At 43.8% G+C, this 18,713-nt stretch overlaps 1 protein-coding gene across 3 annotated transcripts in view; it reads right to left on the reverse strand.

Annotated features, from left to right (window-relative positions):
- Positions 1-18,713, reverse strand: part of SASH1 (SAM and SH3 domain containing 1) — a 299,791-nt gene that overhangs the window by 164,122 nt on the left and 116,956 nt on the right. The window contains exon 1 of one of the 3 annotated variants that reach the window (XM_046670364.1): positions 11,867-12,601. The exons of the other annotated variants lie outside the window; for them this stretch is intronic. Within the exon in view, the coding sequence (XP_046526320.1) occupies positions 11,867-12,001 (135 nt within the window). The 5' untranslated portion in view covers positions 12,002-12,601. Of the gene's footprint in view, positions 1-11,866; positions 12,602-18,713 lie in introns of those variants that run through there. 3 annotated transcript variants of the gene reach the window in all.

Raw genomic sequence — 18,713 nt, forward strand, 5'->3', positions numbered from 1 at the left:
CCTTTCCCAGTGTTGTGGAAGGGGACCTTTTCCACAATTAGAAGAACAAACCGTAAATCATGAGAACTAAAGTCATGCTGTTCTAGAATTCGCGGCAAGCAAAGGCAATGAGACACCAGACATTTCTGCTTCTCTCTGCCTCTTTGGAAGAGGTGAGCCTGCCAAGTCTTGAATGGACACCACATTGTCCCCACACTATGACATCCAAGACCCCAGGGACCAGGCAGCCCGGGTGGAAAATGGGAAATCCCAGACTGCAAGTCACTTTCTGGCTTTACTCCCAAATTCTGCTCAAACAGTAGCAGAGCCCACATCCATCTGGGTCTGGTCTACTTCGGACCAAACATTTGCAAGGCTACAACTTCAGCGTTTCACCTCTGTTTCACAGATGAACATGGAAGCCTAAAATTTGCAGGAGCCAAAACCAACCAGCAATTGTTGAATTATGACTATTAAAATGTGGGCAATGAAATCTCAGTGTGTTTGAAAAGAAAAACAGGAACCCTAGCTCACTCATCTGGCTAAAGAATACCGGCTGACAATAAGACTGGGTTTCTGGTAGCTACAAAAGCATTAAACCAGTCAATCTATGTAAAGACACACACTGAAGTACAAGGAATTACACCAATTTAAATATCATCATCTAATCTCTACGGCAGTACATCTTAGGAGTACAGGATGTGACATGCTAAAAATCTCTTGATGCTTAAGGCGTGTATTAGTTCTATTTGTCTCCCCTCCCAGTTTCTTTGGAAGCTCTTTCACCATGGCAGGTATCCTGCCTCCTAAAGACACAGGCTCTGGAATGCGCAGCCCTTCAGTAATGTGACAGGCTAGAGGTCTTTGACACAGAACGTGGGGGCTTCTATCCGACATTCTGTTCTGTTGAAACAGCACATAGTTCTTTGCTAATGCTAAAGTTACATCACACTGATTTTGCTGTATCTTTCATGTATCATTTATGAATCATTTCACACCTATTTACTTTAATGCTCATCACGCAGCCTCAATTTCGTAATGTCTTAATCAAGGCAAATCACTACCAGGAACGAGTGTTATGAGGGGCTTTCATTCAGTTCCCACCTGGACACCACATGTTACGTAAGCAGGAGCAACACGCCGCAGAAGGCAGTCACAACCTTGCCCCAGCAGACTATGTGCTAATGCTATACTTTCGCGGAAAATCTTCAATAAAACTGTAATTAATGACAAAATGCTTTAAAAAAGAAATGTTTTATCTTTCCAGCATAAAATGTTTGTGGTCTTTATGGACTTTCCCAAAGATTTCTTCAGGTTTTCTTTGGATGCATAAGAAAGTTACCCAAAAATAAAAATGTACATAAGCGGCAAATTTATTGATTACCAGCTTACAATTCTTCCTCAGTCCACAATGGATCCCACTTTCTACCATATTCACACTGAAATGTGTTTGCAGGTGGCTTTGGGATCTGTGGACACTAACATGTAATCCTCTTATAAATACCTGATTGGAGACTGGAGACTCCTAATTAAGATGCAAAGATCCAGAATGAGTGATTGACAACCCAGACAGCAACAGCAGTTAATTCAATAAAAGCCTGGGAAAATATTTTACAAAAAAGTTCAAGACAAAGAAGATAGATTTAGTACACTCACATGAGTCAGCACTCAAAAAATAAAATCATTAGTTAAGTGGATGCCTTCAATATTTTACATGTTTCTAATAAGTCAACTATTAAACAGATCTCATTATTGTGCTACTTAGTCACAAGAGAACTGAAAATAGTAATCTGGACACCATTGAAACAGAAAATCTGTTTTCATTACCAATATCTTCTTGCTTCCAGAAAACTCCACCTATTCACAAGTTTTATACCTTTTCTCGAGTATAGAAAATATTTTTAACACCATTTCCTAACATGCAACCTCAAGTTTAATGCTTTGAAGCAATTTATGCATTTATTCTTAATTCTTAAACTGTGTATTTTAAAAAGGGCATTTGACATAAATTAAGTCAATAGTTAATATCAATCCTAAATCAAACGTGAAATCAGACCATCCCCTCATTTAAAGACAAAAGTGAAGGGAAGTTAATTCACATTCTGACTAAAGGACACTCAACTATTAATAGTTGATAGTAACAAATTTACGATCTGTTGACCATATGCCATTCAATTAATCTCACAAGACCCAACGATGTGCGTGGCTCATTTTACAGATGAGGAAACCAAGGCACAGGAAATCACCCAAGTCACATGTCCACTAAATGTTGAAGCGAGGATTTGAATCCAGTCTACTTTCTTTGCACTTATCTGCTCTACAAGACGACCTTTCACTTTTCTAAGAGATGTTTAAATTTTTTTTGTTTCTAAATGTTCTAATTTTGTTACTCTTTTCCTGTTTAAAACTCGAGAAAATTTTTATCGATATTACTTTTTTATTAAGACCATTTTTTTAGAGCATTTTAAGATTCACATCAAAATTGAGAGGAAAGTACCTAGAGATTCCCATATATCCCTGCCCCCACGCATGCATAGCCTCCCCCATTCTCAATATCGCCCACTGTGACCTTGTGATTTTTAATAAGAAATATACACTGGGTCTTCCTCCCATTCCTGGCACTGGGCTCCTAAAAATCTGAACATCTTGAGTGATAGGACTGTCTTTTGTCATTCATTAGGAGTCCCTTTTGAGCACACCAGAGTTTATGCTAATAATTGACCTGGGGGAGGGGCCTAGATAGCCTCGGGATGGGGCTGGTCACCAGAAAGACCCAGGGATTAGAGGGTGGGGACTTTCTGTCACAACAAACCCCCACCCCCAGCTCCGGGGAGGGGAGAGGGGCTGGAGATTGAGCTGGAGCGCCAATGGCCAGTGATTTAATCAGTCATACCTATGTAATGAAGCCTCCGTAAAAACCCAAGAGGACAGATCTGGAGGGCTTCCGGGTTGGTGAACACGTGGAGATTCAGGAAGCTGGTGCCCCAAAGAGCATGGAAGCTCCTCGCCCCTTCCCACATACCTTGCCCTCTGCATTTCTTCCATCTGACTGTTCCTGAGTTATATCCATTTATAATAAACAGGTAATCTAGTACGTCAACTGGTTAATCTAGTAAGCAAACTGGTTCTTCTGAGTTCTCTGAGCCCCTCTAGCAAATTAATCGAACCCAAAGAGGGGGTCATGGGAAACCTCTGATTTATAGCCAGTCGGGCAGAAGCACGGGACTTGCGATTGGCATCTGAAACAGGGGCAGTCTTGGGACTAAGCCCTTAACCTGTGGGATCTGACAGTATCTCCAGGTAAACAGCGTCAGAATTGAGTTAAACTTGTGGGCCGCTGAGAACTGAAGGATTGCTCGGCGGTGTTAGAAAAAACACAAATATCCCCAGAGTGGTACATTTGCTGCAACTGATGAACCTACATTGGCACATCCTAAGAACCCAAAGTCCACAGTTTGCATTACGGTTCACTCTCTACGGATTTGGGCAAATTTATGGCGACATGCATCCACCATTATAAAAGTCCTCCATGTTGCCCTTAGTCATCTCCCCCGACCCCTGGCAACCACTGATCTTTTCAGTGTCTCCATAGTTTTGCCTTCTTCAGAATGTCACATAGTCAGAATCAGAAGCCTTTTCAGATTGGCTTCTGTCACTTAGTAATGTGCATTTAAGCTTCCTCCATGTCTTTTCACTTGATAGCTCAATTCTTTTTATCACTGAGTAATGTACTCCACTGTCTGGATGTACCACAGTTTATTTATCTGTCCACCTACTGAAAGACATCTTGTGGCTTCCAAGTTTTGGCAATTATGACTAAAGCTGCTATAAACATCCACGTGCAGGTTTTTGTGCGGACATAAATTTTCAACTCCTTTGAGTAAATACCAAGGAGCGTGATTGCTGATCGTTTGGTTTTCTAAGACATAGCCAAGATGTCTTCCCAGGTGGCTGTGCCATTTTGCACTCCCACCAGCAATGAAAGAGTTCCTTGGCGCTGCACATTTTCTTCAGCATTTGGTGTTACCAGTGTTCCAGATTCTGAACATTGTTACAGGTGTGTAGGGGTAGCTTATAGTTGTTTTTATCAAAAAAAAAAATTCTTGGTTGATAGCAAGTGTTAGCCAAAAGTATTAAAAATCAACTAGGATTTTTTTATTCTGCTCAATGGCGTTTTTAGTTAAAATTACAATTGTAAGCATTCCTTTGTCCTTCACTTTTAATTCCACTATTATCTGCACGCCAGGAAAGAGAATGAAGCCACAGTGAGGTACAGAGGGGTGGGCAGACACGCTGGACCTTCCTCACTCGCTGCCAGCTGTAAAAGCAGCTATCAGTGGATGAAGCCCCAAACCAACCATGAATCAAATCCGCACCACAGACGCCACGGAGAGCTGCAACGGATCTCCATGGACACAAGAAACAATAGTCTGAAGAGCGTTCATTAACAACACAAACGTATCCATGTTTTCACCAATCATCTTAAAAAGGTGAAAGACAATAGCAGATCCCTTCAGAAAGGAAGGAATGCTGATTACAGAGAGGAGAAACCATCCCATTATCAAGCTTTGGTCTTCTGAGTCTCAGAGATACCACAATGCCTGGGTACCCAGTCTCCATGCTGGAGCTGTCTCTATTACGGGACTTGACACGCAAGAAAAAATAGGAGAGGTTATCTCTACGAAGCGTCCCGTCTCATAAAGAATTAACGCTATCTGGTGAAACATCATGGAACAAAGGTGGGACACTAGACAGCTGGCTGGGAGCAAAGCTAATGAGGAACAGACCCACCATTTTCAGGTCTCATTACCAAAAGTAAATTAATAAATAAATGGGCCTACCATCTGAAAAATGACAAACCCAAGTGGTCACAATACACATTTTTTCCTCAAAATTAATCTGAAGGTTTGGTTAATTCTTCTAGTCTTAGTCTTAGGCTATACTCACTGGTATTAAACGGCATAGTTAATTCTTACACCCTTGGCCTCCTCATCCATTTAAATTCACTATTTTGAGATCAATATCATTTCTACTGAAAATAGTAAGAATGTGTGCAAACCATAGGTAAGCACATCATACATCATAGTGGGATTATGATGGTTAAGGAGAAAGCAGAAAGCACTCTAAAAATAAAATATTCGATAAACTACTATGACAAACAGAAATGGCAACCAATAGGATACATTGGAGTACATAAGGAAGCCATTTGGTATAAACCTAATTCGGCCTAACTTAATTTTTTCCAAAAGGGCCTGACATGGCCATTGAGCACGCATTGTATATCTGCTTTAAACATTCACTACGGCAAGAACAAATGCCCTTAAGATAAAGGTGCAACCTCCCCTGACATGGGCATTTCCTTAAGGACAAGCACGTTTCCTTAGACTAGGAACTGATTGCTGTGCTCACCTGTGACCACCCAGCTCACCTGTGACCATCCAGCTAGAGACAAGAGACCTGCCACCCTGCTGTGTCCATCAAGAGACCAGACCCACCTGCTGTGTCCATCAATCGCTGTGCCAACACAGCAGTCTTGTGACTATCGTAAAATGGACATTTCAATCATACGTGAAACATCCTCTTTGGGGGTGTATAACCACTCTGTGCACCCCATTTCTTTGGTGCCCTTTCTTCGTTCCGGAAGAAAGGCCCCGGGCCATGGTCCTCACATTTTAGCTCAGAATAAACTCACCCAAATTTTCATTCATAGATTGGTTATGGATTATTTTCATCAAAAACTAGTTACAGATTTTCCTCATGTCATTTGTAAACTTGAGCAAAAGATGTGCTTATGAATCAATCTGCTGGACTGAATATTTCCCTCTGCCTCGCTGCCCCCTAGAATTAGCTTTTAAAAGATGGAATTAAAGATCATTTAGCTTCCACATTGTGTGCATATCATTAAAACAATAATTTCCCTCTTTAAGGAACCACACCATTCACTCCAGTACAGAGATCGGTAAGTAGCTATGTGTACATACATCTGTGTCTAGATAGGTATTTTTTCTTTAGCATGAAAAAAAAGTCACAAAGACTACAACACTTCTAAAAATCTCTTGCATTAGCCCAGTGTACCCTTGAGCTTAAAAGAGTTACCCAAAAGAAAGTCACCATGGAGCAATCCTTGATTACTTACAGAAATTCAGTAAAATATTGCGACTAACGGAAGCCAGATAGATAACTGATCCGTTTCAGAAACATTTAGTCTGAGCTCTCATCTTCTCTTACCTGGATCACTAAAGTCATCTTCCAAATTTATCACCAACTCCTCACCCACAAAAGTTATTTTTCTAAAACCCAGGAGTGATGATGTCACATGCCAGTTTAAAATTCTGCAGTGGCTTCTCACTGGGGCCTCCAGAATGACCCCAGCTACCTCAGCAGTCCCAGGCTGCTGCCCAGCTCACCATTCTGTCCTCTCCCATCTTTGCTCCGCTTGACTCTGCCCAGAAGGCCCTTCCTCCATCTTTCTCCTTAACCCTCGCTAAAGAATGCCTCTCTGGGAAAAACCTTCTGACTGCCAGGGTCCTCATCGAACAGCATTCCTGGGAACTGCCTCCCAGGCTCCCTGAGCACCCTGCTCCAGCCGCCTTCCGGGACTCTGCCCACCGCACTGTGGAACTGGGCATTTCGAAGACGGATGGTGGGGCTGCTACTGTTCCTCCTGAAAAACCAGGCCTTTCTGGAAGCCAGGGGCATGTGTCACTAACACTCAGGCTCAATAGCTTAAATCAGAAGATTCACAACCAATAAATGTCTCAATAGATACATGAAAGAATGAACTATAAAACTGCAACCCGGAGGTAATTTCAGGGGAATGACACATGGTCCAGATCCCAGCGCCTCCGTTTCGTCTCTGTGTGATTTAGGATACGCTTGTTTACCTCTCCACTGTAAAATGGTAACAAAAATACTGACTGGTCACAACGAGAGGACCAAGTAAGGTAAGTAAGGATGGGAAGTGCCCAGCACAGCACGAGAACTCAGTCCTTGTGGACGCAGCCTCCTGCCCCTCCCCATGGAGCTGTGCTCTGGCCTCAGAATTTGGAGTAAACGCTGAAAAACAAGGATGTCAGTAAAACGCCAGGTGGAAGAGGGAAGGCATACAGGTGGAGAATGGCAAATGAAGGCCGAAAGGAGGACGAGGAGGAGCATTAAAGTCCTTCACCTTAGCACAGGGGTCTCTTCCTTTTTTTTTTTTTTTTTTGAGGAAGATGAGCCCTGAGCTAACTACTGCCAGTCCTCCTCTTTTTGCTGAGGAAGCCTGGCCCTGAGCTAACATCTGTGCCCATCTTCCTCTACTTTACATGTGGGACGCCTACCACAGCATGGCATGCCAAGCAGAGCCACGTCCACACCCCGGATCCGAACTAGGGAACCCTGGGCCGCCGAGAATCAGAACGTGCGAACTTAACCTCTGGGCCACCAGGCCGGCCCTGGGGGGTGGGGGGGTCTCTTCTGATAGCAAAAGATTTAGCGACCCCAGGCAGAATTAGGAAAGACTTAACTTCATCTCTGGCAAAGAATTAAAAATCCGGAGGCCAGAACGCTGGTCCCTACTCTGCTACCTTGAGCCCCTCCGTTCCTCCTCGCTAAAGGAGTTGATGGCTTCCAGGCTCTTCAGTCCCTCCCAGCTACATCATCCTGCAGCTTCTCCTCGCAGAAAAGCCATAAGGTCCTCAGTCGGCTAACAGGAACTTGAAAATTAAGATGAAGTCAGAATATTTGAAAACTGGGGCTGTCTCAAATTCCAAGAGCTAAAATTAATTCAGTTATTAGCTGATGGGCTGAAGTCAGTCCCCACCCAAGGAATGTGTCAATTACCGCTTTCAAAGGAGTGTTTGCATTTTAAAGGCCCCTGGGGATCTCACTAGGTTTCCCCTCCTCTACACTTTGCCTAAAACTGCAAAGCAAAGGAGGATCTTTTGTTTTAAAAAAAAAAAAAAAAGACTTCAGTAAATAGCAAGACAGGATAGACAACAGTTTTGTGGATTGAAACCTACCACAAACTTTTCAGCAGCTTGCAAAGGAATCAGAGTGGAGGAAGGTTGCGAGTCTCTCTATACAATGGGTATGAGTCTCTCTATACAATGGGTATTTTCTAAGCATTGCTAGGAAATGGGTGTAAACTGTAGGAACAGAGCTGGGACCAGAGGAAATTTAAGGTTTGGGGGAGGTGCGCCTTGCAGGATCCTGCGAACAATAGGCACTTACTCCCTCCCCCTCGCTTCCCAGTGAACAAACAGCTTTAAAAGTCTGGCTGTGCTTTAAGGCGGCCTCAAGTTCTACAGGAAAAACTCTAAGAACCATCACAACTTACCAAATGGATAATCAGTGCTGAAAAAATGACGATCTACCCTATCTAACCCTATCTAACCACGTTAGCAATTCCTACTCTTAAAAACAACTACCCTCCCCCAACAACAATAAAAAAGAACCATTTTGTCTGCAGTCATGGAGTGAAGATAAAAGAGTCAACTCCAGAGGATTGTAACACGGTTTTCACTTCTCAGAAGTCTAAGCATGTCATCGTGAAAGGTGACATGCTTTGAACCCCCAGGCAGACCACATGTTGCAGAGGGAGAGACCAGCACAGCACATTTCCCAAGAAGCCTGCGGTTTAATGGCTCAGGGTTTACAAACATTTCGCAATTTGCCATTACTGCTTCCAGTGGAAGTGCCAGGATTTTCGTTTGCATACGAAACTGCCCAAGCGGCAGCTTCAGCATGAGCGGAATTTATTAATGTCTTCATAAATGCACCCCATTATAGCCAGTACCTGAGTCTACAGAACTGCATTTTAATGTGGCTGCTACATTTAAGCAATACATACTTTTTTCCTTTTTCATTCAATAAAACCTTGTTCTCAGCACCCAGTGAGTCCAGGAATTGGAGATTAAAAAAACGAGTGGAAGGGCTGACCCTTCCTCCAGGCAGTCACAATCCAGTGTTTTTATAAGCTCATTTTCTCTTAATTCTATATCTGTTTACACATTCCCTTATTAGCATTTATCCATCATGGCACGGCTCAAACATTTTCATGCCATAAAGTATACTATTATTTCTTCTCCAAATAAGCATTTTGTTAACAATTATCTAAATGCAACTAGTTGGTGCTGAATGGCACAGGACTGAATTAATTTAAATGCAAAATGTGTCCTGATGAACTCAAACAGCCCTCCTGTATTTACTGAGATCTATGCCTCTGAGGCGACATCCTTGCCTGGATTAGAACCGGCAAAAACCTGAGGGCCGGCTGCCCAGTGCCACTCACTGTTCCTCACTGTCAGAAAAGGGGGACTGTGCTCATTCATCTACAAAAGCTTGACCCCAATAGGCTTTGAGGTTTAATTTTCACGCTTACAAGAATCTAAAAAATCAAGTAGCAACAGGGCCTGAAATCTGTTCCGTATGATTTTTAGATGTATAATTCCCCTCTCCTCTACTCTTTTCTTCAAATTCAGTGTTGAAAAAGAATCTTCCAGAGAGCATTTTCCTAAAATCCTGGACGTAATTACCTTTCTCCTAAGTTGATCTTGGAGAGTGAACTATGGAGTATCCTGGCATCAGGCTCCCTGCTGGTGGGGCTCAGAGAGCTGGGGGGCCTTCTGACCTTGGCACCAGCAATGTCTAGGAGCCACTGGTAAGTCACTTCACCTGTCTAGGCTGATAGATGATGGCAAAATCCCCTATTTTAAATATAAAATGAAGGAAATGATGTCTTTTATCTCAGTAAGAACAGAGAAAGTCAACTGTATTTTGCGTCTTGATAGAGTCCCCCAAAGATACAGTTTCTTATAAACACCTGGATGACAGCGTTCCAAAAGCAGAATAAAGATCTTTCCTTTTAACCCGGTGACGTCCTACAGGCATGTAAAAGGAGAGGGGTAACCCATGTCTTCTTCAGCTGAATTTTACTAAGGAACAGTCCTGTTGCCCACGTTCACCCCAAAGAAAAGAAGGCTGTATGGAAGACAGGAAAATATGGGAGAACCTAACCAGTTTGGGACCATCTTTACATTCTTTCCAGCCTCACAATGAACTATTAGCTCTGTAAGAAGGACCTATTTTCTTTTCTCCTGCATCTGCGCTTTGAATAACAGGTTTGAGCCTTTCAAGCCCCACCCCATCTTTTAACCCAGCCAGAGAACACGCGGCCCTGCTACAACTGAGCCAACAGCACGGAATCCGTCAGGGAAGGCAAGCAAATCTTCGGGAAGTGCGACCTGCCAACTGCCCCCCAAAAACACCAACCCGAGCCTATACTTCCATTTAAGTGAAGCCTCCAACTCTCCCCTCCCCAGCCCACGCCCTAGTCAGGGAGGCAAGGTGATGTTATCCAACCAACTTTCTCAGTGGCTGAAAATTTACAGAAGGATCAAAGCAAGCAATAACAAGATAAGCATCCTGCTGGAGGAACTTGGGGTGAAAACAACCTACAAGAACAACTTTTAAGAAGTTCATTGGGTTTTCTGGTATTTCACTGAAGGCCTATATTCATCAGTAATGTTCAGAAATGCAAAATCTGAAGGCTTTAAATTTTTTAAAACTACACATTTTTGAAATATCCAAGGGTGAGAAGAGCAGAGAGAAATCTCTGACCAACCTTCCCTGGTTCTCTGCACAGGAACAATCATAAACACCAAGGGAGGCCTGCAAACAGAGTAACTGGGGCTGAAGGGTGCCTGGAAAGGTGAGACACAAAACTATTTGCAGGGAAAAAATAGAGCTATTTATTGAGCACCTATTATATGTCAGAATGCTGAGCCCATCATATACATCAACTTAGCTAAATCTCACAAAACCGAAGAAGCCAGTCTTCTTGCCTCACTTTTCAGGTGATGAAACTGGAGATCAGCAGGGTTGAAGACCTCGGCCAAGGTCACATAGTCAGTCAATGGGCGAGCTCGGATTTGACCCAGGCTAACTCACTCCAAAGTCCAAGAGTTAAGTACTGTGTTAAAAATGGTACACCATTCATCATTCCCAGAGAAGAGCTTCTTTCTAAAAACTACACCTCCTTCCATCAGAAAAATAAAAGATCTCAAAGTAAATCTTTTCCGATGATCGACACACTGTCAATTCCAAATCTTTAAACTAAAATTGGCTTTTTATGTGTGGATTCAGATGTCTGACTGGAATAACCCCCATCCATCCGATTCCAGTCTACCTGCCTTCTTAAAGCTCCACCAAAGCAAATCTACCAATTCCTCAGGGCACTGAGCCCGGAGCAAGTCAAAGCTTCATCCTCCTCCCAGAACTATTTTTCAGAAATTATGCCAAACCCATGGGCGGTTTTAGCTACTGGCCATTTCAAAATACATGACAATACAGATTTAGCAAAATAAGTCCTATTGTTTTTAGTCCCAAACAGATAACAACAAACATCCTGTAATCCTACAAGTTGAAAAACTGCAAAGAAACAGTCATCTTCTCGGTGATTCTGAGTAAGGAGATGGTGGTCTTCCTCTCGTGGTCAGGCAACAAATAGTGAAGAGATAAACACCAGTAACATCAGCCTTGTCCCAGATCCAACTGTGAAAGCACACCAGCCAGATACTATTTATTTACATCTCCTCTCTGCAGGACTCTTCTAGTCTTTTCCACACCAACTTCTCAGCAGGTGTCCCAGATTAAACTGTTGAATGTCACACTCGATTGTTGAAAAAATATCTTTGATGTGATCTGTGGCTGGTTATTTTTTCATTAGGGTTTGAAATCCTATACCGTGTGTATTTAACCCTCTAAGAGATGGACGACTCCAAGGAGTGGGCTTGCCAAGTCGGCGAGCGCAAAGGGAGCACCGGGTCGCAGATGGGCTGCCCTACTCCGGGGGCCCGCGACCCGCCCTCCCGCGCCCCCCCGCCCCCCGCCCCAGGTAACTCACCAGGATGCCCATCACTTCGGTCCAGAGCCGGGAGAACGCCTCGGACATGCCCGCGCCCGCCTCGGGCTCCTCCGGCGCGGGTTCGGGCTCGGGCTCGGGCTCCGGCCCCGAGGAGGCTGCTCCCGCGTCCTCCATGGCCGCGTCCCGCGCGCCCGCCGTGCGTCCGGGTCCCCGGGGCGCCCTCGCCCCGCAGCAGCGCGCGCGCCCGACCCCGGGCGCCGGGTCCCCGCCCTCCGCGTCACCGAGCCGCACCCCCGCGCCGCATCCCCCGGCGGCCCCGGCGACCCCGCGGGGGCCCTCGCAGGCGCCCGCCCCTCGGCTCTAGGTGGCGGCCGGCCGCGCAACTGACAACTCCAGCAACTTTCCCACCCCGGGCGCACGGCCGCGGGGGAGCGGGAGGCGAAGTTCGCACCACCGAGTTTTACGGCGGGGAATTCGGGCAGCCCGGCAGCAGTCAAAGCGGCTGCAAAGGCGTTTCTTCCTGTGACGGGGACCAACTAACTAAGGCACGCGACTCACTTCTTCTAGCAAGTCTGGGCAGGGCCCCGCGGGGGTGAGCGCGGTGCCTCCGGAACTGGCGAGGAGCTCCCGGGACCCCTCTCTTGAAAATGAGCTCTCCCAGCTCCACATGACTCTCTCCCCTCGATGCGAAAGAAAGCGTTTAGCAACAAAAGGTGCTCTGATGTCAGGCTCTTTCAGACGGGAGAACAAATCGCCTGTTGAAAGAGCAGCCGCGCGGCCGTCTTCCGCCTGCGCAGCTTTCCCATCGCGCTCTTCCCCGAAGCAGTTTGGGCCACAGAAACGCGAGAAAGTTAATGTTGAAGCTCCTCTTGCCGAAAGAGTTCGCAAGGGATGTCATTCCCATCCACACCTCGCCCTGAAGTCAAGGGATCTAAGGAATGACAACAGCTCTGCCTCTGTCAGCCAAGACTTGGAGAAGCCACTGTGAAGGCCGGGGCACGAGCCGTCGTTTGTCTCGTTGGTATTAGGAGTGGGGACATTTTGGTTCTTGGGCGCCCACGATGCCAGGCATCGCTAAGGGTGTCAGCTTATGAGAGCAAATGAGCTTTGGGTTTTAATGGTTCCTTTACAGTAAGGACGGAGGGAAGGGCCATTTTCAAAACCAAATGTTATGCTTGTAGCCGTTTAGCCAACACACACTTGGGGCCCTGTGTGTTTTTCCAAGGACAAGGTCCATGACGGATTTATTTTAGGAGGGAAATAGTTCTCCAGAGGTAGTCCTCCTTTTGTGATTCTTTCTTTACAAACCACTTAGAGGATTTCCCCTGGGAGATGGCAATACATGTCCCATTTGATTTGGTGATTGATCACGTTGTGAAACAGTTCAGAAACCACAAGGAACTGGCCCCTATGTTAAAGGGCTGAGTCCTACAAAAAGCAGGTGAGGTGCCCCAGGGAGAGAGTGCTTGCTTGTTTGGGAGGCTTCTCCTGTCGTTGCTTTTTTCTTCTAAGCCCACATAAAAGGCAGAGATAGGAGCACATCCTTGAAATGCCCTTACCTAAAGCATTAATACTGGCAGCATCATTCAGTGCCAATGGATGAATCGTCCTTACAAAAAAGTTCAAAGTTTAAAAACTTTCGCAAAAGTAATTAAATGTATAAGCATAATCCTCGATGACAATATTTTTGAAAGGAAAGAAAAAGAATGAGAAAGTTTTCGCTTGATAGGAAGGAGGCACATGGTGTGGAAGAGGAAAGAGTGCTGGGTGCTGAGTCAATATGACCAGGCCTGGTGCTTTCCTGGGTTGATGCCAGAGTTAGGCCACATGCGTGCTCTAAGATGCTGGGAATCCAAATAAATTGAGTTAAAGTAGTGGGGGGGCTTTCTAAAAATTATTATTATTACATTTTAAAGATATGAATATAAGTCAATGATAGGAAAAGAGAAAATAACCTTTTAGAGTTCATTTAACTGGTATATTTAAGAATTTCAATTTATTAGCCACATGGTAGTTTATTAAAGTCAAGGAAATATGAAGAACTGAGCTGTCTCTACCAGGGATCAGCTTGTTCTCGGCATAAATACTTTCTGGCAGGTGACCAAGCAAGGAGTCAGGCAAACTGGGGGGTGAGGCAGGGGTGGGTGGAGGGAGGGCCGAGTCTCCAGCACCTATGATGAGTGGGTCTTCTTGCCTCATCAGATGACCTGGGGGGAAGCATTTAACCTTTCGGCCTGAAGTTTCCCCATCCTAGATGAAGCAAGGCCACACTTAATTGCCACCTACCTCCTCAGAGATGACCTTGTATTTCAAGATCATGTAAAGATAGGTACTTTTTAGCCACAACACGTACACACATATCAGTATGCTTAAACCTGAGCCAGCATTTTGGCGCGTGTAAAAATCCATTTACTCTAGATATTTAAGCTCCTTTTCCTGATGCTCCCTAATAAACGGATAAGGAGATATTTTGGGCGGAGGGGGATGCTGGTACCTATAATTTTGCTGTCTGTGCATAAATATACAATTTTGAGTAGTCACTTTTCTACTAGTAGAACATGAGTAACTTTGTTGACCACTTCAGAAACGAAGCTGAACCTTTTTACTCATCCATTTCATGATGCGTCTCCTCAAAATGAGTCTGATTACTTCTCCCACGTTTGAGTCTTTTTCGTTCATGTCAATCTTTACTTCCAAAAATTCCTTCCGGAGCTTTTTAACAAAGTACAGAAGAATAATCATCAGCATCACGAACATCATCATACTATTTCAGAGTCCCATAGGGTACCATTACTAAGAGCTTTTTCTAATAGAATTATATCCCATGAGGATGAGACAGGGCCTCAGAAGTGATGAAGAAATGGGCTCCAGAGAACATGAATGATCGGTCCAAGTGAACACAGGTACATGGAGCAGAATCAAAGTCAGACAACTTGATTACTTTTAAAAGTTCTTTCATCTGTACCGTAATTTATTTGATTCTCACAAGACTCTGCAAGGTAGGCAGGTGTAGATGACCATTAAATATGTGTATACAGGAGCCGGCCCAGTGGCACAGCGGTTAAGTTCACACATTTTGCTTCTCGGCAGCCCGGGGTTCACCGGTTCGGATCCCGGTGCAGACATGGCACCGCTTGGCAAAAGCCATGCTGTAGTAGGTGTTATAGAGGAGGAAGACATTCCCTCTACCCTCTGTGGGTTCTTCTGGCCAGAGAACGAATTAAATTCACATGAGACAGAATAGCAGGAGAAAATTAAACAAAGCTTTATAACATGCGTACATGGGAGAAGCTCAGGCAAGCTGAGCAACTCGCCAAAATGGCTGAAGCCCCCACCTTAAATATCATATCCAGCTAAAGACAAAGGAGGATGTTGGGGGTGGGGAGAGTCAGTTACAGGAGGTTACCAGAAACAGGAATAAGACTATTATGCAGATTTAAGTCCTTGCCTTTGGCATTGATTAAGAGTTTCTAGAGATAAGGTCATCCCCATCTTCTTCATCTTCTTCCTAGTACAGAGAGGGAGGCACCTTTACAGATGGAGATTTCCTTTACAATGTAAATGTCTCCTAACAAAAGGCAAGCAAGTTCCACCCCTCAGAGCCTCCTTTTCTGTCTGCAGTTTATTAAAAGCAATTAGCCCCAAATAATCCTCATGCCAAAGAGACATATCTTGGGGTGGCCAATTCCAGGCCCCCACAGTGTCCCATATATAAAGTTGAGGAAGATGGGCATGGATGTTAGCTCAGGGCCAGTCTTCCTCAGCAAAAAAGAGGAGAATTGGCAGTAGTTAGGTCAGGGCTAATCTTCCTCAAAAAAAAAAAATGTGTATACAGAAAGCAAACAGGAATCCTCTCCCCTTCTTCCTTTCCATCAAGGGCTCTCTCTCGTCCAGCTCATTGGAATTGTTACAATGGAGAGTGAATTCCAAGGAAGGTAAGGGATCTAGAAGAGGATTTTCCAAACATCTAGTAGAGACCCAAAAGTTGATTGTTCAATCAATTCCCTGGGTCCCAATAAACATTTACTGCAATGACTGAAAACTATGACAATGCATTCACTGAGAGTAAATACTGATAATGTACCTATCTCAATAAGCGTTATTTCTTGAAAATTAGCCTCAGCCATATTGTTGCATGTATGTGTTCAACACAAATGTACACATATACACACATATACATATAAATGTAAATACTGTCTTGCTTTGTAAAAAAAATTGTTCTTACTAGGAATCAGGATTACAGAAGCTTAAAATTAGCCACTAGTCTAGAAGTTTCAGGGTGTTACCTGCAACCTATTTAGGTCTTAAGAAAGGTAATCAGGGGCCAGCCCGGTGGCACAGCAGTTAAGTGTGCACGTTCCACTTCAGTGGCCTGGGGTTCACGGGTTCGGATCCTGGGTGCAGACACAGCACTGCTTATCAAGCCACGCTGAGGTGGCATCCCACATGCCACAACTAGAAGGACCCACAACTAAAAATACACAACTATGTACCAGGGGGCTTTGGGCTTTGGGGAGAAAAAGGAAAAATAAAATCTTAAGATTTAAAAAAAAAAAAGAAAGATAACCAGTCTATTGCTTGGCAGTGAAGGTAGAGTTTGGAGTAGAAAGTACAAATATAATGGGGTCGGAACAGAGCTGGGTTTGAATTTTCGCTCAAGTTTCTATAAAACATTGGCCAAGTTACGTATGTCATCTGTAAAGTGGGCTAATTCAACCTATTTAACATGGTAGTTGTGATAATGTGCAATAATTCTCTATGAATTAGAACCTTTCCCACCCTCTGCTCTTCCTTCTTCAATCTGCTCATACCATGAGGTGACAGGTATAAACAGGAAATGTCCTTGTTCGTACCTAAATCTCTTGGATTACACAAAGGAGTAATGCCTTGGAATATGGCTGCTGAGTAATGAATTGGGGAGGTCACTTCTGGCAGGTGGGGTGATGGGGACGACTCAGTTTTGATAATAAAGGTAGTAATAACAGAAATAACAATACCATTTAGTAAAAATCTGCTCTAGGGCAGGCATTGTTCTTGACACTTAAAAAGTATTTTATTTAAACTTTAAGTAGAATTTATGACTTCTTACCACCATCCAATTCTCTCACCCTGCTCATTTCCCATTTCAGGACTCTGCTACGTCCAATCATTTGTTCAAGCTACCCACCTCGGGGACCTGCTTCCTTCCTTCCCATCCCTCGCCATCACTCCTATCTAAACCATGCATAAACCCTGTTGCCTGTACTTCCTAAATATAAGTCAAATTCATCCACTTCTCTCCATCTCTGCTGCCACTGCCTTAGTCCATACTACCACTGTCTCTTACAATATTTTATCTAGATCAGCGCTTTTCAAAATGTGGACCCCAAAACAGAAGCATTGGAATTACCCAGGAAGTTGTTAGAAATGCAAATTTGTGCCACCCGCCCCACCCCCACCAAACCTATGGAGGTAGACACTCTAGAGGTGGGACCAGAGATCAGAGATCTCTATTTTAACAAGCCCCTCCCCCCAGGCAGTTGTGATATCTGCTCAGATCTGAGCCACTTGGAACTATAGGCATGTCTGAATAAGGACAAGGAAATACATTGCTGAGGAAATGTGAAGTTTGAAAATAGAATATATTGAAAAACTGTACCAATGGATTGTTTTTAAAAATTAATTGGTAAAAGAAACTGTCATGAGATAAGTGAATGAAGATGCCAAAATCTGATATTTGGTTTTAAAGGGCAGACACTCAACACTGGAATTAAAATGTATTATCCATAAGAATAGTACATGTTTTGGGAAAGCAGCTTCATTTGAATTCCTATTTTAAAAAGACAACACATTTTCTGCAGAGAATTTATGAGATTAAGCAGTGACTAAATCTGAAAGATTATAGAGAGTTCAACTTCTCTCTTACCATACTGCCTTCTGAAATTGAGCAATGAAAATAGATAAACTCAATTAATTTTTGGCTACAGTCAGTAACCCTCCCTGGCACTCACAGGGCATTCCCAGTGCCTCAGGGAACCAACTGCAAGGAAAGACTGAAATGCTAAAATGTTTTTCCCCTTGACAATCCCAAACAAATTTTTTTCCACAAATGCCTTAAAGGTGAACCAAGCCAGGCAAAAGCGTTACTTCTTTAAAAGCCCCTTCATCACAGAGTACTGAGTCAGACAAAAGAGAAAAGAGCTAAGAGCAAACTAAAGAGAAATTAGAACAAAGTGAAGACTGGCTAGGGAGAAAAAGTAAATAAGCGAAGTGGGGATGCGGGCCATAAATACTTTTCTCTGAAATCTCTTCTTCCACTCTGATAAGCAAAGCTGCCAGCCTAGCCAGTTCAGTTTTCCTCTGTGTTGAGACTATGTAAACACCAAGATTCTGCCTGGGAATTATCCTGTCAGGCATAACAGCACCATGACGGAGATTTCATTTTACATAGTAGGGTGAGACTAGATAATTTCTAAAGCCATTTGTAATTCTGAAAGACAAGGATTCTGAACTATTTGGTAAGACATCTTATAGACAAGGAGCCAAAAATTCTGCGTGGGTTGCCAACATTGAATTCACAGTGTTTAAGGCAAAGAACTAAAAGACTTCAACTCATGTAAAATTACTTCTGAATTCAGATGAGAGCAATGTCTCCTGTAGAGAGCTGTGAGGTTATGCGAGAGCAATCTGACACTTAAGGGGAGAAAAAAAGGCAGCGTGGAGAGGGGACGAGCTTTGGAATCATGCTCCCTGCTATTTATCTTTTTAGCTTAGGAGGGTGTCACAAAACAATAAAGAAATGTGTTAATAAGAGACCAGAGATTATGTTAAATATTTCTCAATTATGCAAGAGAAGGCTTAGCAGCACAGCTGAGAAATATCACCCACCAACCAAATTGTTTCATCA

This window comes from Equus quagga, chromosome 8 (assembly GCF_021613505.1).
Source record: "Equus quagga isolate Etosha38 chromosome 8, UCLA_HA_Equagga_1.0, whole genome shotgun sequence".
NCBI lineage: Eukaryota > Metazoa > Chordata > Mammalia > Perissodactyla > Equidae > Equus > Equus quagga.